This window comes from Mus caroli, unplaced genomic scaffold (genome assembly GCF_978045245.1).
Source record: "Mus caroli unplaced genomic scaffold, Mus_caroli_1 scaffold_13, whole genome shotgun sequence".
NCBI lineage: Eukaryota > Metazoa > Chordata > Mammalia > Rodentia > Muridae > Mus > Mus caroli.
In genome coordinates, this window is record NW_028227268.1 from 21385483 (window position 1) to 21407387 (window position 21905).

Below are 21905 nucleotides of genomic sequence, written 5' to 3' on the forward strand. Positions count from 1 at the left end.
TCCATTCTGAGCCTTGCCTTTGTCTGAGCAGAGTGGAACCATTCAGGCTGAAGAAGGAGCTGGGTAGCTTAGGGAGAGAACGTGGCACCTGATGGGGAGAGTGCAGGGTCTCACTCAGGTCTTCCTGTTCTCATGAAGTTTGGGGTAGCGGTAGACGATGTTTCCTTTTTGAGGTTTAAGGTGTTCATGGGCTGGAGAGATGGCTCAGCAATGGAAAGCACTGGCTGCTCCTCCTGAGTTCAATTCCCAGCAACCACATAGCAGCTCACAACCATCTATAACTGTACTCCCATAGCAGCCATTGCCCTCTTACGATGTGCATACATGCAGACAAAACACGCACATATATAAGTAAATAAATCTTTGCCAGGCATGGTGGCTCACATCTATAATCCTAGCACTTGGAATACAGAGGAAGGTGACTCTATGAGTTTGAGAACAGCCTGGACTACAAAGAGAGTTCCAGGACAGCCAGAGCTATTACTCAGAGGAACCCTATCTCAAAAACAAACAAAAAGCATTCATAGTTTAATAAATAGCTTACAGAGGACATATTATAATTGTATAGAGTAAACATTTTCTTTTTTTAAGATTTATTTATTTATTATATGTAAGTACACTGTAGCTGTCTTCAGATACTCCAAAAGAGGGCGTCAGATCTCATTACAGATACTTGTGAGCCACCATGTGGTTGCTGGGATTTGAACTCAGGACCTTCAGAAGAGCAGTCAGTGCTCTTGACCATCTTGCCAGCCCCAAAGTAAACATTTTTAGAGTGTTTGTTTGTTTGTTTGTTTGTTTTAGACAGGGTTTCTTTGTGTAGCTCTGGGTGTCCTGAGACTCACTTTGTAGACCAGGCTGGTCTCAAACTCAGAGATCCCTCTGCCTCTGCCTCCTGAGTGCTGGTATCAAAGGTGTGCACCACCACTGCCCGGCCTAGTGTAGGCATTTTATGAATGCAGCCTTGCTGGGATGGGAAGTGGGCAGTACATCACATCTAGGAGCGTGGGTGTAGCTCAGAGGTAGAATGCTTTCCTAATATGTGAGAGCCTGGCCTCCTGGCACTGGAGGATCTCTATTTGTGGTGCCTGCCGTTGAGTTGTATGCAGTTATTCAGGACTTTCCTGTGACCCTGTATGCCTTCTGGACAGTGTTCCCTAGCCTTTGTTCTAAGGCACACAGAATTTGAGAAGTCTTTCAGGAGTTGTGGAGCCTCCGCAGCGTTCCCTCTTAACCCTATGCTTTCTTCTCTATGCGGGCTGTGCCTGCCTCAGACACACAGAGGGGGCTGGGGCCATGGCTCTAGTGATTAAGACCACTGGCCTCTTTTGCATAGGAGTTAGATTTGGTTCCCAGAATCTGCTTGGTGGCTCAAAACTGTCTGTAACTCCACTTCCGAGTAATTCAGGACCCTCTTCTGACCTCTGTGGGCACCAGGCATGCACATGGTACACAGACATACACGTATGCAAAACACTCATACGCGTGCAATAAACCTAACACCAGTTTTAAAAATAAGACTCTCAGAAGAAACCTGCCCTCACACCCGCCTAGACGTAGCCCTGTGTCTCCTAAGGTCATGTGTGTAAAGCATAGCGCATTGCTATGCTGACATTATTTACTGCCTCCCAGGCTTCCCAGATGATAAATCATTGACAAAGAACTCTGTCTTTTGGCTCTGTACCCTGAGGCCAGCATAAATTACAGTTGCGGGCTTATCCTGGCTGTCTTAATGTTGCTTTTGTCAGTCCCAGTTTGTGTGTCCCTGGGGCAAGGACAAGGTCATTGTGACATGGTTTTCAGAGGCCAGCCATGAACTTCAATGAGACATGCCCGTATGCACAAATTCTTGGCAAGACCAGAATAAGGATGCCGGGCTACTCGAGGGCCACCGGAGGAAACAATAATGCCAGGACTCCGGTCTTTTTCTGGGCGTGGAGCAAGGAACAAGAAGGTTTGCAGGCAGTGATAGTGGACAGGTAGTTCAACCCAGGACATACTTGATGGAGCAGAGCCGATGAGGACTCTATGTGACTCTGTGTCCTGCTTCTGTCCCCCCTGGTCTGTCCGTTCGTATTGAAAGGTACCAAAAGAAAACTGAAGATGTAGCTCAGTTGGGGGAGTGCTTGCCTAGAATGCAAAAAAAAAAAAAAAAAATTAAACCCTGGTTTTATCCCCAGAGCAGCCGCCTGAGCTGCTGTCAAGAGTCTCCCTTCACAGATGGAAGACTGAAGCATGGGAAATACAGGGATTTACCCAAGTTCGATGGGCAGGATGCCCTCTGTGTGGGGAGTGTGGAGGCACGTACTACTAAGCAGTGGCTTCCCCGACAAGCACCTGCTCCCGGCCTAGGAGAGGCCAGGTCAGGAGAACCTTGATCCGCCTTCTGAGAGAGCCCCTTCATCTTGGGACACCCATTGCTAGCTGGAACTCTGACTTACTGTTGATGGGGTGTCTAGATGACCCTGAGAGTGGGTGACCTTTCAGACTTCTTGCTGGACACAAGAATTGATGGTGGTGGGTGTCCTGTCCCCTCCTCCAGCTCAGTTTGCCCAGCTGGGACAGCTGAACCCCCAGGAGCGCATGAGCAGGGAGACGGCCCTCCAGCAGAAGCAAGTGTCCCTGGAGACCTGGCTGCAGCGAGAGGCACAGACACTGCAGCAGTACCGAGTGGTTAGTGTGCACCCTGTGACCCTCTGCCCCGGAGGGAGCTCTGTCACCTGAGATTCAGGGCACCAGGTGGGGGACAGAGCCTGGATGGGAGCAGGGCCCCTCTCTCCTGAGGTGGAGCGGGTGTGAGGGGGCTAGGCCCTGGGTTCTAGGCCAGGCACTGAGAGATGCTCGCCGGGAGCCAGAGAGCCGCTGTTCCCTCGCACAGGAGCTGGCTGAGAAGCACCAGAAGACCCTGCAGCTGCTGCGGAAGCAGCAGACCATCATCCTGGACGACGAGCTGATCCAGTGGAAGCGGAGACAGCAGCTGGCCGGGAACGGGGGTCCCCCCGAGGGCAGCCTGGACGTGCTGCAGTCCTGGTGAGGGTGAGAGGTGGGCGGGGTGGGCAGCTTGGGTGAGGATGCCAGCTGCCTCTTCTGTCCCTGCCTTGGCGTGAGCAGCAGATGCCCACTGTCTGTGACAGCTCTCACATTAGCAGTGTCTTGGCTCCCGATGGGACTCGGCTCCTCAGACCTGTGCCACCTCCCACAAGGGACAGTGGTGCCTTGGGATGGGCAGGGCTACCCTTGAGCTGGTTGGTTCCAAGTCCTCTGCTTTTGGAAAGTGGGTCTCTGCTCTGTGCCTGTGCAGGATAGCAGTGGCCAAGGCCAGCACCTTTCTGGGGTGGGGGTTGGGGATGCTTTGGTGGGAAGGAGGAAGAGTAGCATGCATCTTCCTCCCCTAGCCTGGGCTGGAACAGCAGCCACCGTCCCCCTGAAGGCCCCGGGCTCCTTGCAGGTGTGAGAAGCTGGCCGAGATCATCTGGCAGAATCGTCAGCAGATCCGCAGGGCTGAGCACCTATGCCAGCAGCTGCCCATCCCAGGCCCTGTGGAGGAGATGCTGGCTGAGGTCAACGCCACCATCACGGACATCATCTCAGCCCTGGTCACCAGGTGACTGCTGCCTCCTGGCCATGCTCAGAGGGTCATGGCAGTTCCTGGGGTGGGCACGTTGAGGCCCTGGAGCTGTCCAAACCCAGAGCTCTGTCCCCCACCCCCCATTCTTCTTGGCTGCCCCTCCCCTGCCCACTGTGGCTCCATAGCTCTGCTGCTGTGGCTGTCCTGGCCCAGTGTGTGTTGGGGACACTGCGGGAAGCACCATAGCCTCCAGCCCCCTGTCTTCAACCACCATGTCCTCCCCTGGAACAAGGGCAGGCGCCCTCCTCCTCTGCCTGTCTCCCTTCTCCCATTAGGTCCCACAGGAAGCCCCTCCCTCCTAGCTGGCCTCCCAGCTCTCTTCCCTGAGCCAGCATGTGGCAACTGTCTGGTCCCTTGTGTCCCCCGCAGCACATTCATCATCGAGAAGCAGCCTCCTCAGGTCCTGAAGACCCAGACCAAGTTTGCGGCCACCGTGCGCCTGCTGGTGGGGGGGAAGCTGAATGTGCATATGAACCCCCCGCAGGTGAAGGCGACCATCATCAGCGAGCAGCAGGCCAAGTCCCTGCTCAAGAATGAGAACACCCGCAAGTGAGTGTGCCTCAGTGTCCCCTACTTGCCACTCTTCCTTGGTCCATGAGATGGAAGATAAAAATCTTCTCTAAGATCTGTTCTCTGTGACTCTTCTGGACCTGAGAATGAATGTGAGGGCTTTTTATTAAAGATGGCATCATCGCACTAGCAGCAGCAGAGCCATTAGAGCCACTGTGGGTGGGGAAGGGCAGAGGAGAAGGAGGCTCTGGGTTTAGACAGCTCCTGGGCCTAACATGCAGGACATGTTGCAGTGTGGTCTTGGCCTCGTCTTGGTAGCTAAGTTCCTCTAGGTGGCAGCTATTCCCAGTGGCCCCCTTGGTTTTCGGGCTGCAGCTCATCTTCTGTCTGATTTGCAGTGATTACAGCGGCGAGATCCTGAACAACTGTTGTGTCATGGAGTACCACCAGGCCACAGGCACGCTCAGCGCCCACTTCAGAAACATGGTGAGGACTTGGGAGAGGCACAGTGGATGCTCCCTTAGTATCTCGGGCCTCCTCATCTTCTGCTTCTCCTCTGCAGTCCCTGAAACGAATCAAGAGGTCTGACCGCCGTGGTGCAGAGTCAGTAACGGAAGAGAAGTTCACAATCCTGTTTGACTCACAGTTCAGCGTCGGTGGAAACGAGCTGGTCTTTCAAGTCAAGGTAAAACCCTCTCCCTGTCAGCATGGATGCATGTGTGTGTGCAGTGTGTGTGCCTATGTGTAACATGTATGTGGTGTATGTACTCAGTACGCATGCAAATAAATATACAGCACATATGCCATATGTGTAGTCTGTGTATGTGCAGTGTGTATAAAATATATATAGTGTGTTAGTACACATAGTATGAATGGTATATAGATCATGTGCATGTTTATATAATATGTATACAGTTTGTGTGCAATGTGTGTACATGGTGTGTGTATACAGTATGTGTACATGTGTATTGTGCATGTACAGTATATATACACTGTATACCTGTAGCATGTATATATACCTGTACAATGTATATATCGTGTGTTACAGTGTGTCAGTATATACAGTGTGTATAGTATGTATATACTGTGCTTGCATATAGTGTATGACCACAGTGTGTATGTATATTTACAGAGTGGATATGCTGGGTGTGTACCAAGTATATGTGTCAGATGTATTTGTGTGTGCAGTATACATGGGCAGTGTGTGTATGATGTATATATGCAGTATGTGTGTATAGACTATATATAATATAGATGTATGTTCGTTTATACAGTAATTATACAGGGTGTCTTTTCATGCTGGTTTTGTTTTGTTTTATTTTGTTTTGCCAAGAGTTGTAACCACATACTGTCTTCCTTTTCACTGTTGATAATTGGGAAATGGAGAGACCCTTGTCCTCAGACATATTGTTTTTTCAAATCCTCTTTAGGTTCAAACAATAACATACTGAAACAGCTAGATAGAAGCCTGGGACTTAAGTGACTCATGGGAGCCACTCAGTGTAGATGCAGAAAAGGATTGCAGTTTTGTGGTTGTGTGGTTTTATATTTGCTTGTTTAGTGGATTGGGTTTTTTGTTTGTTTTTGAAGTATGGTTTTACTATGTAGCTCCGGCAGCCTAAAACTTACCCTGTAGCCCCAGGCTAGCCTTGATCGCAATGTCCTGCCTCCATGTCGAGTGCTGGGATTGCAAGCAAGTGATGTTTTAGACATTTCTCCCTGTGGCTTTTTCTAGAAGTGTCTCCTTAGCCTTTTTCTTGTTTTCCTCTCTTGTTCTTCATGTATTTGTGAGAAAGTTGTCCCATCCTTCAGAATATCTTAGTGACCTCACCTATACAATATCTACACTTACAGCTAGGCTCTGTGGCACACACTTGTAGTGTTAGTCCCTTGGAGGGCTGAGGCAGGAGGCAGATGCAGATGGATCTCTGTGAGTTCAAGGCCAGCCTGGTCCTCAAGAGTAAGTTTCAGAGCAGGCAAATCTACACAGAGAAACCCTGTCCCAAAAAGCAACCAAAATTTTTTTTTAAATGTTTGGACTAAAAGCTGAGCCTGACAACAGTGTGTGCATGCCTGTGATCCCCGCACTTGAAGAATTAAAAGTAAAATCAGGAGGATCGGGGGTTCAAGGCCAGCCTCAGCTTCATGAGGAATTTGAGATTAGCATATGCTATGGAAACTTTTTTTCTCAAAAAATAAAATAAAAAATACTGATTTGAGGTCAGCCTGAGCTATATAATGATTTGAAGTGAAGATCAGCCTAGACTATAATGGAAGATTTTTTTTCCCAAAAAGGAAAAATTAGTTTGTTAGAGAGTTAGAGAAACAGATAGACAGATGAAATATCTCATCCTCTTAAGTGTATGCCCCAACTGTTCCCGGCGCCACTTCTTTGAGTGTACCACTGAAACTGGGGTGATCAGGAAACCAGACAAAAGAAGAAGAAAGCAACGCTCAGCCCTTCTCTGTCTTCCAGACCTTGTCGCTCCCGGTGGTGGTGATTGTTCACGGCAGCCAGGACAACAATGCCACAGCCACTGTCCTCTGGGACAACGCCTTTGCAGAGCCTGTGAGTGGATTCTGTGGTCTGTGGGTCTTCCCGGTCTCAAGATTGGGGTCATGAATCTCTCCTCTGTGTGTGTGTGTGTGTGTGTGTGTGTGTGTGTGTGAGAGAGAGAGATCTCTCTCACACACACAGTCACACACACACACCCACACACATGGAGGAGGTGGGCATGGGGAGGCAGAATAGAAAATGTGAGAGAGGAAGGGGCTTGACATCCAGACAGGGTTCGAATTCAGACTCTGCCTCCTCCCGTGGTGACCATGGGGAGTTCATTTGCCTGGAACTTGGGTAAAGAGGTGCTCCGTGGCGCCATCACAAAGAGCATCTTCTGTTACACTGAAGATGCTCTGTAATATTTGAATCCTCAGGGAAGCCCTAGATGGTCTGAGGCCTTTCCTAGAGTTTACTGTACCTGAGAACTTGCCTGCCTCAGTCCTTTGACAGTAAATACGGATGACATCTGATGCTCTGCCCAGGGCTCATGAAGAGTGACGTGCTTTGTCTGAAGGAACAGATAATCATGTTGTAGGTTTATGTCCCCCTACCCCCAAAGCAGAATTACCCTAGCCTGCTAATAAGCATTTGTACTCTCTTATTCTCTCTCCTTCCCTCCCCTTCTCTTCCCCACCTCCCCCTCCCCATCTCCAACAATGTCTCTTGATATATTCCAGGCTAGTGTTGAACTCACTGTGCAGCCAAGAACCCCTAGCCTTCTTGCCTTTCTCCTCTTTACAAGTGATGCCATCACAGATATTCACCAGCCAAGCTCACTTTTTATGGGGTACTGGGCCTAGACCCCAGAGCCTTGGGCATGCTGGGCAAGCATTCTACTAGCTAAACTGTAATCCCCAGCCCATGATGAGCACTTTCAGAATGTCTCCATGAGGAGGGTCCCTATTGCACGCTGTTAGAAGAACTCTCAGAAGCATGATAAAAGTGTCGTCGTTATTCGACACATCCAAGTCTGTCTTTCTCTAGTGTGAGACTCTTGGCTCTTCAACTGTCATCTTTAGAGAACCGGGCTTTATTGCAAAGGCAGGGTTTTTATGAGATCTTCCCTGTGTGTGCTGCAAAAGCAGAGTTTAGACTCCTTAAAAAAAAAAAAAAAAAAAAAAAAAAAGCCACAGCACACTGCCTTCAAAGCCTTATGGATTAGATTGCTTCACCTCCATCCCTGTTGTCCACAAAGCTTTCTGTAACCTTGACGTGCCCTGCAATGTGTAACCGGTAGGGTATCTTGTCCAAATAATATGAAATTTTTTACATTCTCAGTGATGCTGATGACTAGGATATCTTGAATGCTATTTAAAAATAAATACAGAAAGCTTGATAGAGTGGTCCATCTCAGTACTTGGGCAGCCAGGACTACATAGAAAAACCCTGTCTCAGGAAGGAGAGAGAGAGGTGTTATGCGTGTTGGAATCCAGCTGTGATTCTGGGCCCTCCGTTTCCTCCCTCTCAGGGTATCTAGACACCACTGTATGCTGGGATTTATTCGGGATGGGCTTGTATGCTTTGTATGCATACACACTTTATTCGGGGTGAACCAGGGCTGTGTATATGAACCTAGGAGAGTGGAAAGGGGTTCTTCTTAAAGTGAAATTACATTGGCTGAGGCTTGGGGGTACCTCATTTGCATGGAGAGGCATTCCTTGAATTTCACCATGGATTATGTGACCTCCACCAGACAGAGTATGGTTTGGGCTCCCCAGATCAGAAGAAGAGGAAGCCCTGCTTAGAGAAGGTCGTTTTTTTTGTGTTTTTTGGGGGGGGGTTTTGTTTGTTTGTTTGTTTTTTTTGAGACAGAGTTTTTCTGTGTAGCCCTGGCTGTCCTGAAACTCACTCTGTAGACCAGGCTGGCCTCGAACTCAGAAATCCGCCTGCCTCTGCCTCCCAAGTGCTGGGATTAAAGGCATGCACCACCACGCCCGGCTGGTTGTTCTTCATTTTACACCAAGCTCAGGGAAGCTGTCCGGACATGGTAGACTATATACCCTTAGTAGTGAGGTACAACAGACAGACAGACAGATAGACAGACAGACAGATGATAGGTAGTCCCCTGAACAGTCATGGTAATGCACTCCTGTAATCTTAGCCCTTGGGAGGTAGAGTCAGAAGGATCAGAATTTCATGGTTATCCTGGCTATATATTAATTTCAAGTTCAAGGCCAGATTGGCCTGCATGAGACCTATCCCCAACTAAGAAAGGGGTTTGGGGGGATGGCTTAGTAAAGTGCTTGCCATGCAAATATGGAGACCTGAGTTTTTATATTTTATTTTATACATGTGAGAGTTTTGCCTGCATGTATATGTGTGTACCATGTTGTGCCTGTGGCCCATGAGGCAGAAGAGAGCATCAGATCCCCTGGAACTGGAGTTACAGGATGATTGTGACCTGCCGTGTGGGTGCTGCAAAAACACCCAGTGCTCTTCATCACTTGAGCTATCTCTCCAGCCCCAATAATAAATTTTAAAAAGTAGAGAACTCATGAAAAAGACACCTGAGGTTGACCTCTGACCTCCACCTATGTGCACATATGTGCTTCACCCTCACACACCCCCACAGAGAGGGGAGGAGGAAGGAAGCAGGAAGGTGAAGAGAGAGGAAGTCCCCTCTCCTGGCCATCTTGGTCACTACCCTGTGTGGTGCGAACACCAGACCACATCCCTCTGGCCCTAACTGTACCCTCGTACCTACTGACCAGCCAGCTGAATAGAATGAGAGGCAGTGTATTACAAGTTCATATTCTAACTGTTTCTCAATCAAGTTGCCAACTAGAAACTTTCCACTCCTCCATGCCAAGTTGCTTCACTGTGAGCTAGAGTTCTTGGCAGGTGTCAGGGGCAAGCAAGTGTTATACTTGGGGCTGCACATGTGTGGGCCCCCCCCTCTCTTCTGCTCACTTAGAAAGCCAGGCTTGTCTGTCTGACTGCCTTCTCTCTCTCTCTCTCTCTCTCTCTCTCTCTCTCTCTCTCTCTCTCTCTCTCTCTCTCTCTCTCTCTCTCTCTCTCTTTAAAATAGGGTCTCACATAGCCCAGGCTGACCTCAAACGCTATGTGGTAAAGAATGACCTAGAACTCCTGAACCTCCCTCTCTCCCAGGTGCTAAGGTCACAGGCGTGGGCCACCACACCTACCCATGTTTTCACTATCTAAATCTTCCAGTGAATCCAGACCATGAGCCAAAACTTGGTGGTACTTTGCTCTGCCGCTATTTATTAGAACCAGAAGCTGACCACAGGGTCAGTAGCTCCTAAGCCAGCACCGGTAAGGCAGGGTGGCCCTGCAGCTGTGTCATGAATGAGGACGTTAAAGTAGAGCCTTGTGTGTCTCTCAGAACAGGGCATCCCATGAATGTCTGAATCTGCTCAGGTTTGGCAAGACAAACGCAACTCCTTCCAGCCGCTGCTGCTTTCCTTTTGTGGCTTGAGAGAACCAATCAAACAACTGCTCTCTTAGAGGCTGGCTTCTCTCCCTCTCAGGGCAGGGTGCCATTTGCCGTGCCTGACAAGGTGCTGTGGCCGCAGCTGTGTGAAGCGCTCAACATGAAATTCAAGGCTGAAGTACAGAGCAACCGGGGCTTGACCAAGGAGAACCTCGTGTTCCTGGCACAGAAACTGTTCAACATCAGCAGCAACCACCTCGAGGACTACAACAGCATGTCCGTGTCCTGGTCCCAGTTCAACCGGGTGAGTGGCCGGCTGCCAGTCACTCTTACTCCAACCTTTCCAAATGTCTGCCTCCTGGAGTTTCCCTGCCCTGGGCCCCTGTTCTTCCTATTTCTCATGCGCTCTACCCAAGGTCACAGAAACATCTGTGTAGATGAACAGTTTGAGAGTCAGGTCTCACATAGAGTGACATCTTTGCTTTGTGTCTGTGAGCTGGGCCCTGTGGGCACTTAATGCATTTCTTCCTCTATAAAAGAAACAGTGTAGGCTGGAGAGACGGCTCAGTGGTTAAGAGCACTGACTGCTCTTCCAGAGGTCCTGAGTTCAAATCCCAGCAACCACATGGTGGCTCATAGCCATCTGTAACAAGATCCGATGCCCTCTTCTGTAGTGTCTGAAGACAGCTACAGTGTGCTTACATATAGTAAAAAAATAAAAATAAATAAAGGAAACAGTGAAGCAAATGTAAGCCAAGCTCAGCACAGGCTTCTGAGAAACCCTCAGGTACGGACAAAGGAAATGTTTCTTCAAGTCACAGCTTTGATTTTCAGTTAAACTTCTCCCTGCTCTGTCTGTAATCCAGAGATCCAGATGCCCTTAATTCAGAAAGCTCATGGCTTCTGAATGGTTCTGGACCCAATCGGCGGTCGTCAGAGGAGGTCAGGAAAACAGGCCGCAGTGGTCTACCTTTGCCATTGTGGTAAAGCCCCTGCCTCCCACAGAACCTGGTTACTGTACTTGGCTGATAATTACTAGGAATGTGTGTATGATGTCAGCCTCTGTGGCTTAGTGTGATCTAATTCAGGTCAGATCTATGAACCCACCCTGCATCTTGTTAAAAAGTGTAAGCTCTGATTCATAGCAGGTCCGGGGCGAGCCTGGAAAAATGTGCATATCTCAGAATCTCCCAGGGGACACTGGTGCTGCTTGTCTCAGACCACAGAAATGGCCAGAGGCGAGTCCACCAAATCTAGCAGGATCCCCTGGGGGTACCAGCTCTGTGGCTTTTATCCCTCCCTTCTCGCTTTCCCTCCTTGCTCTGTCCCTGAGACTGTAAGATGACTTGGTAACAGGCAGGCAGGCATGTTTGCATGCTTCTTTTCCATCTGAAGTGTCTGTACGTAGCCTGGGCTGCCCATAACAAAGCACAAGCCAGGCTTTGAAGCTTTTTGCTTTATTCAGAGTGCTGACAGTGTGGAAGTTGGAGCCAAATCTGCCTTCCCGTCTTTTCCTCATGCATTTTTATAGAGAAGCTGAAAGGGGGGAAAAAAATCAATTCAGAGTCCAGTTTTATTCTTCTTGTGGCTGGGCCCCCAGAATTCAGTCTTAGGATTCTGGTAGATGGTCCTTAGAGTTCAGTCTTATCCTCCCAGCATCTGGCTCTTGTCCCTACGATTCCTGCTCCCCTCTTTGCCATCTTGCTCTATGTGACGGGGAGGGGGAGGGGGAGGGGGGAATTCACATATACCAAGGCCACTGGGTTTTATTTATTTTATTGTATTATTCTGTATGTGGGTGTTTAGCCCCCATGTTTGTCTGTGTACCACATGTATGCAGTGCCCTAGAACTGGAGTTATGGATGGTCGTGAACCATCATGTGGGTGCTGGGGGATTGAACCCCAGTCTGCTGCAAGAACAAGTGCTCTTAACTGCTGAGCCATCTCTCTAGCTCCAGAGCTGTTGCTTTTAGGCACTGGGAGGACTCCACTTGAACTTGAGCCCACTGAGGTTGCTGGGTCTCTAGGGAGATGACGTAGCATCACATATACCAAGGCCACTGAGTCTTGTGTGCCTCCTGGGTGACGTCTAGACTTAAAGTTAATTCAGAACAAGACAGCCCTTAGCAGGCTGCATGTGGAAGGTGTTTGTACAAAGCCCAGGACAAGTGTCCCCTACAACAGACTCTGAAGTGCCTCTGCCATATGCAGCTGATATTCTAATGGTCACTGTGGCTCTCTTCCCGTTCACTCTCGTGTCCCCAACCAGGAGAATTTGCCAGGACGGAATTACACTTTCTGGCAGTGGTTTGACGGCGTGATGGAAGTATTGAAAAAACATCTCAAGCCTCACTGGAATGATGGGTGAGAATCATCTTTATAATACATTGCCAAGGCTGATCTTGAGCTCAAGCAATCCTCCTGCCTCGGTCTCCCAAGTAGCTGTGGCTGCCATTATCTATAAGTCAGTATGAAAATCCATAGGTTTTTCTCTCTGACATTGTCATCCTCTGCTTCTGACTCTGACCCAGGGCTATCCTGGGTTTCGTGAACAAGCAACAGGCCCACGACCTGCTCATCAACAAGCCGGACGGGACCTTCCTGCTGCGTTTCAGCGACTCAGAAATCGGGGGCATCACCATTGCTTGGAAGTTTGACTCTCGTGAGTGCCTCGCCCTTTTTTGAGACAGGGTTTGGCTTTGTGTCCCAAGTCAGCTGCTTTGTCACGAGATGACTCTAACACATCTTACTGAGAATATATTGTTTGTTGGAGACAGACCTAATTACAAGAATCGCTAACATAGCCATGACACAACTGCTCGGAAGGCAGCCTGTGAGCAACCTTATTATGGGAAATGCTGAATTGTAGCCCTAGCATGGGTGTCGGGCAGAGTCGCTGCCACTTCCCTTTTGAAACGTTTGCCTATTGTTACTCAGCCTGGCGCTCCTTTTAGCCCTTCTGTGGCTCCAAGATTCTCTAATTAATGCCAGGTGTTGCTGCTAACATTGCCACCTAAGAATGTCCATTCCTTCCTTAGTCTGGCCCTCACACTGAAGTAGAGTAGCTTGTTACTTTGTCTATTCTGTGTTTTAAACATTCTACCTGCTTGTTCTAGCTCTTAGGCTTTCCCTGGCTGCGGGTGTGCTTCCTAGAAAATGAGACTGGGGGTTCCCTAAGAGCTACTTCTTTTCTTTCCCTTATTTATTTTATTGTATTATTCTGTATGTGGGTGTTTGGCCCCCATGTTTGTCTGTGTACCACATGTATGCAGTGCCCTAGAACTGGAGTTATGGATGGTCATGAACCATCATGTGGGTGCTGGGGATTGAACCCCAGTCTGCTGCAAGAACAAGTGCTCTTAAGTGCTGAGCCATCTCTCTAGCTCCAGGGCTGTTGCTTTTAGGCACTGGGAGGACTCCACTTGAACTTGAGCCCACTGAGGTCGCTGGGTCTCTAGGGGAATGATGTAGCATCTGCTTATGTACTGAGACATCCAAGAAGTCCCTGTTGGCATCCCGAGGCGATCTGGGGATGAGCATTTCTGGTGGCGTGACTTCAGTGTGGGGCTTAAATCTTCAGTGTGTGGACTTTAAGATCTCACATTTGGAAACCATGGTTAGAATGTGGTTGTTCTGTTTATTGATCCAGAGGAGAGAATGTTTTGGAATCTGATGCCTTTTACCACTAGAGACTTCTCTATCCGGTCCCTCGCTGACCGCCTGGGGGACCTGAATTACCTCATATATGTGTTTCCTGATCGGCCAAAGGATGAAGTATATTCTAAGTACTACACACCGGTCCCGTGTGAGCCCGCAACTGGTGAGTGTCCATCTACAGTGGGTTTTGTTTGGGTTTTTGCTAGTGTGTGTGTGTGTGTGTGTGTGTACATACATTTGTATGGGGGTGGTGTGTGTGCATATGCATGGATGTTCAAATCTCTTTCCTGCACAAAACCCAAACAGCACCCCACTGGACTTCAGGCAATACCCAGGGCAGATGTCTGCAGTGTCTGTCAATGAAAACGCTTCTGCCTCCCAAACGCTGAGGTTAAAGTCGCACCGCACCGTTCCTGGCCAAAATAGTCCATATTGTCGTAAAATTCTTAGGAAATACACAAATTCGTGAGAAAGTAAGACTTCACACACATCTAGAGGCTAGCTCTGTAGACTGCTCTGTAGCGTTCTTGAACAGTCTGTAAACCTGTGGTCTGTTCTCTCCCTGGATTCTTGGGCTGCTGTTGTCTGGTCAGAGAGGGAAAGCAGCAAGCAGCAGGGGGGGGGGGGTGGACCGGGCGGGGGGAGTCCTGTTTACTTAGCAGTGGATTCCCTGAAGAGCAGTAAAGTAGAAGTGAAGGGGGAGGCATGGTGGGGAGCGGGGATCCATCTCTCCTGAGGGGTCAGAGGAGGTTTCTGAGGAAGTGACACGTGAATAGACTTGAACAAAGTAAGGAAACTGGCTTTGCAGAGACCCAGAGGACAAGCATCCTAGGCTGAGAGAGAAAGCCGAGCTGGGGTGGCTGAAAAGCTCCCCAGAGCCCGGAGGCTGCCTCCAGCCAATCAGGAAGTTGGTGATGGGAACTGAGGCCAGGGCACCTCAGTAATGGAGGCCGGGGTGAAAGGTCAAAGCGTGCATAATCCTAAGTGCCCTGATTATACACACACACACACACACACACACACACACACACAGAGTTGCAGGGCAGTAATGCGTTCGTGTGTGTAGCACTGTCTTCAGGATTGCACAGGACTCCATCACCTAGTGGCTCTCAAAGATCTCGCTTAGGCAATTGAGATTCTTAGTATTTAATTTACTTCATTTTCACTTATGACTGATACTGAGATAACCTAGTACACGTATCTTGTTCAACTATTCCTTCAGATAAATTCCTAAGCAGAATTAGGTCAAAGGGCATATGCTTTTTAAGCTTTTTTTTTTTTTTTTTTTTGATGCATCCAAAACTGCATTCAAAAAGCCAAATTCACATTTCCCCACAGCTATCTGTTGGACATCTGCTTCTCTGTCTTTTTGCCAACCACAGGAGAGCCTCCATTCATGTCTGCCAGTCTGGTTGGCATGAAAATGGTACATTATAAGTCCTGTGTGTATTTATCTGATTCTAGGCAACCTTTGCACATGATGATTAATAATTCCAGATTAATTAGCATGGTAGCAGAAGCTAGCTTTTGCTGGATGTCTCTGAGCTTCCTATAGTATCCGTCTTAGTCACTGTTCTACCACTGTAGAGAGACACCGTGACCAAGGCAGCTCTTACAAAGGAAAACATTTCATTGAGAGCTGGCTTATAGTATGACTAGAACTCCTCTTTTACAGGAAACTGAGGCATAGGGAAATCAAATAATTTGCCAAAGATCCCATGACTGGGAAGGGGCCAAGCTAGGGTTTCAGCTTGGTTTAGCTCCTGAACCTAGATTCTTCATCCACCAATGGCCAGCTCTGGCCATTGATAACTTTTTTTCTGTGAAAAACATGTTTGTATTTCTTCCTTGGTTTTTTTAAGTTATATTTGTTTTTTTTTGTTTTTTTTTTTAAGTTATATTTGTATATAGAAAATATACTCATCTGAGGGTGAGCTGTTCTGTCTGCAGAGTACTTGCTGCGAGTTTAACCCCTAGAGCCCATACTTTTTAAAAAGCCAGGCGATGTGGCACTTGTAATACTAGTGTATGTGTTCCTCCACATGCCTGGGCACACACATGCACATAAATATGCCACCCAGAAACATGTGTATATACACACACAAGAAAAATATGAGCCGGGCGTGGTGGCACACGCCTTTAATCCCAGCACTTGAGAGGCAGAGGCAGGTGGATTTCTGAGTTCGAGGCCAGCCTGGTCTACAGAGTGAGTTCCAGGACAGCCAGGGCTACACAGAGAAACCCTGTCTCGAAAAACCAAAAAAAAAAAAAAAAGAAAGAAAGAAAGAAAGAAAAATATGTTAATCCCCTATTGATTTATCTATACAGAAAATCTTTTCTCTGTATTAAGTTTTATTTTCTCAAGAGCAAAGACTTGTGATTTCCATAGAAACCCAATCTGTCTGTTTTTAGTGTGTGTGTGTGTGTGTGTGTGTGTGTGTGTGTTACACACATATACCATGGTGTGCATGTGGGGAGTAGGAAGACAATCACTGGGAGTCGGCAGTCTTCTTCCACTGTGTGGGTCCCGGGGATGGGACTTGTGTGATCAAGCTTTGTGACAAGGACCTTTACTCACTGAGCTGTCTTGCCAGCTCCAACTGTGAAGTTTTCAAAGCTTTTATTTTTCAATTATGCCTGCAGGCACAGTCATAATCTCAGTTTGGGAGACTAAGGCAGGAAGATCCAAAATGCAATACCTGCCTGGGGTAGAGAGTGAGTTCAAAGCCAGCATGTGCAACTTAGCGAGACACTGTCTGAAAAGAGGTGGGGGGAGCTTAGGGGTAGAGCTTTTGCCTAGTATATACGATGTCCTAGTATATACGATACCCTAGGTTCTTCAGTCCCCAATACCAGACAAAAAGTCAGGCATAGTCATAAATTCATAAGGTAGAGACAGGCAGATCTCTGTGAACTTGAAGGCAGCCTATCCTACATAGTGAGATCCTGTTTCAAAAGAAAAAAAATTTTTTTCACAAATATGCACCACTAGAAGTTAACTACACGCGCATGGAAGTGTCTGCCTGCTCTGTGTGGGACTTTCTAAATCGTGCCAGCTGACCTGGAAGGTGGCCCAATTTGTACTTTCAGTGCCTCACATCGGCAGCAAGCCTCCCAGAAGACAGAAATGTTACCTGCTGTGTCTGTCATGTTCTGAGTTGAGATTAAGAGGCTGTGTCCTAACCCTAGAAAAGATAAGTTCTTGAGGGAGGTGTCTCTGAGGTCCCTGGTTTTCACTGTTCTTCTCCCCGGCAGCAAAAGCAGCTGATGGATACGTGAAGCCACAGATCAAGCAGGTGGTACCCGAGTAAGTGTCCAGGGCCCAGCTCTCTTCTGGCGCTCTCATGTTCTCTCTGTCTCTCTCTGTGTCTGTCTCTCTGTCTGTTTCTGTCTGTCGTTCTCTCTTTGTCTTTCTCTGTCTCTCTCTCTCTGTCTCTCTCTCTCTCTGTCTCTCTCTCTCTGTCTCTCTCTCTCTGTCTCTCTCTCTGTCTCTCTCTCTCTCTGTCTCTCTCTCTCTCTGTCTCTCTCTCTCTCTCTCTGTCTCTCTCTGTCTCTCTCTCTCTCTCTGTCTCTCTCTGTCTCTCTCTGTCTCTCTCTCTCTGTCTCTCTCTCTCTGTCTCTCTCTCTCTCTCTGTCTCTCTCTCTCTCTCTCTCTCTCTCTCTCTCTCTCTCTCTCTCTCTCTCTTGTTTGTGTTCTTCCCCCAGCACCTGAGTCCAGCATCCCTAAGACCCCAGGAAACCTGGCTTAGCCTTTGAGATGTAACTGAGTTGCAGTCATGCTGTGTGCAGGCCCCTGGGGTCCAACTTCCTATGTCCTGCAAAAGACATGAAGATGCCCCCTAGCCCCTCCTCCAGTCCACGTGGCTGAGGTTGTGTTCTGCTTCCTTCTACAGGTTTGCAAATGCATCCACAGATGCTGGGGGTGGCGCCACCTACATGGATCAGGCTCCTTCCCCAGTCGTGTGCCCTCAGGCTCACTACAACATGTACCCACCCAAGTAGGTCATGCTCTTGGGGGCATAAATGGGAGCAACTGGGGCCTTGGCTTCAGGCTGGACTTCCTAAGGCCTGGAGTCAGGGCAAAGGAACCTGAAGGTTCTCTGGAACTAACCTCACCCAGCCTACATCCAGGCACTGGCCTTCCAGAGGGGGAGATTGCACCAGATATTTAAAGCATCAGTGGCCATGAGCAAATTGGCATCTGTTTGTCTTCTCTGAAAAATGGAGATTTGCCACACTTTGTGTGTAAGGGCTGGGTGGAGTTTGGGAGTGGGCATCCAGGATAGATAGGACGGTCTGATGACCTAGCCAGCAAAGGCCTCTCTGATTTCTATCAGGAGATCTTTCTAGTGAGAGCCCAGTTCACTCACCTGGTGGGTTATGGGATTTCAGATGACCTCTGATAACCTTTGCGCCTCCCCCTCATCATTTGTCCTTCCCTCTGAAGCCCGGACTCCGTCCTTGACACCGATGGGGACTTTGATCTGGAAGACACGATGGACGTGGCGCGGCGCGTGGAAGAGCTCTTAGGCCGGCCCATGGACAGTCAGTGGATCCCTCACGCACAGTCATGACCAGACCTCACCACCTGCAGCTTCGTCGTCCTCGTGGAGGAACTTCCTGTGGATGTTTTAATTCCATGAATCGCTTCTCTTTGGAAACAATACTCGTAATGTGAAGTGTTAATACTAGTTGTGACTTTAGTGTCTCTGTGCATAGTGGCACTAGTGAAGGGAGTGCGCGTGAGTGTGAGTGCATTTGCACGTCGTGTTTTTTTCCCCCCCTGCCCCTGCTGTCCAGTCTAAGCCGCCACGCCAGGGCAGCGGCTGTGCTTGTTTTTACCATGTGCAAAAAGGCAGTTGGTTCCCTGAACCCTGGAACCTGGCCATGTGTCTTCAGGGTGGCTGACCCTTGACACGTGATTGTCCAAGTAAGAAAAGGACAGAGGAAAAAGCACCCTCTCACTGGGGAGCCTCTGTTCCTCTGCCAGGTAGTCCATAGTCCAAGCAAGTCATTGTCTCCGTCTGTCTTCTGAGATGTAGATGACTGTCTGATGATGAAAGCCAGTACCTCCCGTGTCCCCTGTCCCCTTTGCATAAGGGACGGAAAAGGGAGCTGAATCCAGGGTGATGGGGCAAGGGTGGTCACAGGTTTTTGGATGGGGAGTGGCTGTTTCCGTTTCTGCCACTTCTGCCATCTTAACACTGGCTCCTTCCCTCTCTGCTCAATCAGTCTCTATTTCTAGAACTGCCACTCAGCTTACGTGCGTGTATTCAAGTGGAGATGTTTAACAAAATAGTGGAGAGGAAGCCAGGCAACCCAGCTCTGAGCGTACAGGTTCAGGTGATGCCCTGTGCTCCTTCTGCCAGGGCGGTGCGGTGTGCCCAAGTCCTGGCTCCAGACGCTGGGCGTGGCCTGTCTGCGCCAGCCTCCCCAACTCTGTGCTGTGGCCAGGCCGCGCCTGCGCTATCCAAGGCTTTTCTCCAAGCGTGTTGATAATGGCTTTCTGCAAACGTCCGGTGGTGTTTTTTGTTTCTAAATCAGGTCCTTTTTTTTAATGTTTTTCCCATTTGCACCCTAATTTGACATCAAATTTCTCCCTTCCTGTATCAGGTCCTGGGTCCTCTGTACCCAGATCACTTCATCTCCCTTCAGTGTCACATAGTGCCCTGAGGATTAGGTGGTAGGAATGGGACCTGCACACGGGGACAGCCTGCCAAGCAGGCAGCCAGCACTGTGCAGTGCTGGGTGCCGGGTGCTGTTGGGGATTGGGGAAATGCAGTCAGTCAGCGGGGTTTCCTAGGAAGCTTGGAAAACTAAAAGCAAAGCGAAAGCCTCAGGGTGATTTGTTCCACAGTCTCCTCTGTAGTGTCTCCAGAAGGAAGGAAGGGGCTGCAGTGGACCGTCAGGGAGAGGGGCAAGCAGAGAGCGGTTGCCACTCAGGCTTGCTGAGAGCCCTCCTTGGCTTCCTCTCCCAAACAAGGGCAGAACCGTGCCCAGGAGAGGAGCCCCCAAAACCTTATTTTTATACATGCAAGTAAATAAACATATTTTTTTTACAAAAATAACTTCTGAATTTATCAGTGTTTTACTGTTAGAAGAAAATACTCCTGTGTAGTAAATTATTTATTATTGGGGGACGAGTTTTCAAAAGCTGCTGTTTGCCTTGCCTTGGTTTTGTACACTGATTTTTTTCTATGCCTGGTGGTAGCCTCTCTGCCTCAGGTGCTGGCCGGATGGAGGAGGTGTGAGGCCCCTCCCTGGCCCCTCAGAAGAAAGCTGGAACTGCCAGGGAAGTCCAGGCTTAAGGGACTCGTCCCCACCTGTCATGCGACTGTCCCAGTAACCCTCATGAGGGTGTGGACTCGACAAATATCTAGATATATGGTGGACATGGCCCCAAGGCATGGGGAGAGTAGAGCAGCCTGGGTCCCCTCCGGAAGGTTCTAAGCTGACTCTCAAGTTAGGTTGGAGAAAAGGTTGCCAAAGAAGCGAGGCTTCCACATAGTTTTTAAGCTACCCTGGATTTACTGAGGGTGAACCTGGACATGGGAGAGGTTTTTAACTGGAAAGTGTGTCCCCTATCCGCATGCTGGTCTCTCTGCCCAACTCTTGCACCCAAAAATGAGGTGAGGGCAGGTCTCCACCCACCTCTTGCCTGCTCACAGACCCACGAGTGAGTCGGGAAAGCCTCAGCTTTGGGGTGTGGCCTGGGGGGGGGGGCTTTGTAGAGGTGGAAGGAGATTTGAAGTGGCTATCTCCTACAACGAAAATATTCTTTTATAATTTTTCTTTTTAACGTTTTATTTCAGATACATATTTTAGTGTTGAGGCAGATTAGTATATAGCCACCAAAAAAGTATTGTGTATAAATTGAGGCAGCCATAAAATTGTGTATTTTATGTTACAATAAAGGCGTCTCCTTGAAGGACAATATGGAGTCCTGTTTCCTTTCGGTCACATGTCAGAGGAGGGTGGCTTTAACTGGAAAATGTTTTCAGTCACGAGCATGACCCTAAGAAGGGGAACTAGTTGGGCCTCAGTGGCCTGAGATGACATGCCATGAGCTTTGATTGCAGTCAGGGGCCTCTCTTACCTTCCTGCTGGGAAATGATTGGGCCGATAACCATCTCAGATTCCCCTCACCCTCTTCCTGATGGAAAGCCCGTCCTAACTGATTGTGTTCAGATTCTTCCCCTGAGCCTGGCACCGTGTCGGAAAACTGGTGGTGACAAGACATTGGTTCCTGCCACCCAAGGTCATTATGAAATACAAGAGGAAACATGAAGGAAAGGTCATGGAGAGCCTGAGCTGCTCTCTCTCTCTCTCTCTTTCTCTCTCTCTCTCTCTCTCTCTCTCTCTCTCTCCTTCTCTCGTGCTGGGACTTGCAGCATGCCAGAGAAGCTCTCTACTAATAAGCTATGCCCCCTAATGCCCAGCCCTCTCTTTCTTTTGAGACAAGGTCTCAAGCTGTGGTTGAACTCCCCGGCTGTCTTCCTTTCTCAGCCTCCAGAGTAACGAGCCCTCAGCAGTAGCCCAGTGTCCCAGCCAAACAGAAGTTTAGGAAGGAATAGGCCTTCAGCCTTCGGGCTTAGAGGAAAGCATGAGAGGGTTGGAGCCAGGGCATTATGTGGGGGGCAGAATGTTCTAGAAGGTTTGGTGCAGTGTAGGTTGAGGCTTCTGCCCATTGCCCACAGGTTCTCTGGAGATCCTGGCCCAGGGCCTGTGCTGTGAGGAGTCTCTTGGATAGGGATGAAGCTTCAAAGCAGTCAGGGAACCAAGGGACCTCACAGGCCTGGCTGAGTGGGATGGCAGGGGGTGAGATCTCAGCTGTTGGAATGACCAGATTTCCATTTTAAGAGTCCCTGTGTCTTAGTCAGGGCCACCGTTGCTGCCGTGAAGCAACATGACCAAACAGCACACTGGGGAGGAAGGCTTGTTTGGCTGACACCTTCACAGCACCATCATCAGGAATGATCGGGAGAGAGCGAACAGGATGCAGGTATAGAGTTTGAATGCAGTTCTCTGGTTGCTGCTCGCTGCCTTGACTCATTTGCACCCCTTCTGGTTTTTTCTTTTCCTTGATTTATTTATTTTTATTTTATGTGCATTGATGTCTAGGTGAGGGTGTTGGGTCCCCTGAACCTGGAGTTACAGAC

At 48.9% G+C, this 21905-nt stretch overlaps 1 protein-coding gene across 2 annotated transcripts in view; it reads left to right on the forward strand.

The window, feature by feature from the left end:
- Nucleotides 1–20680, forward strand: part of LOC110306026 (signal transducer and activator of transcription 5B) — a 71334-nt gene extending 50654 nt beyond the window's left edge. For both annotated transcript variants that reach the window (XM_021178221.3, XM_021178220.3), the window contains exons 6-19: nucleotides 2543–2673; nucleotides 2879–3030; nucleotides 3449–3604; nucleotides 3998–4177; nucleotides 4537–4624; nucleotides 4701–4823; nucleotides 6615–6707; nucleotides 10187–10393; nucleotides 12359–12453; nucleotides 12621–12751; nucleotides 13739–13909; nucleotides 17002–17053; nucleotides 17640–17744; nucleotides 18194–20680. In XM_021178221.3, the coding sequence (XP_021033880.1) occupies nucleotides 2543–2673; nucleotides 2879–3030; nucleotides 3449–3604; nucleotides 3998–4177; nucleotides 4537–4624; nucleotides 4701–4823; nucleotides 6615–6707; nucleotides 10187–10393; nucleotides 12359–12453; nucleotides 12621–12751; nucleotides 13739–13909; nucleotides 17002–17053; nucleotides 17640–17744; nucleotides 18194–18320 (1811 nt within the window). In that variant the 3' untranslated portion in view covers nucleotides 18321–20680. The remainder of the gene's footprint in view (nucleotides 1–2542; nucleotides 2674–2878; nucleotides 3031–3448; nucleotides 3605–3997; nucleotides 4178–4536; nucleotides 4625–4700; nucleotides 4824–6614; nucleotides 6708–10186; nucleotides 10394–12358; nucleotides 12454–12620; nucleotides 12752–13738; nucleotides 13910–17001; nucleotides 17054–17639; nucleotides 17745–18193) is intronic.
- The last annotated feature ends 1225 nt before the right edge of the window (nucleotides 20681–21905 follow it).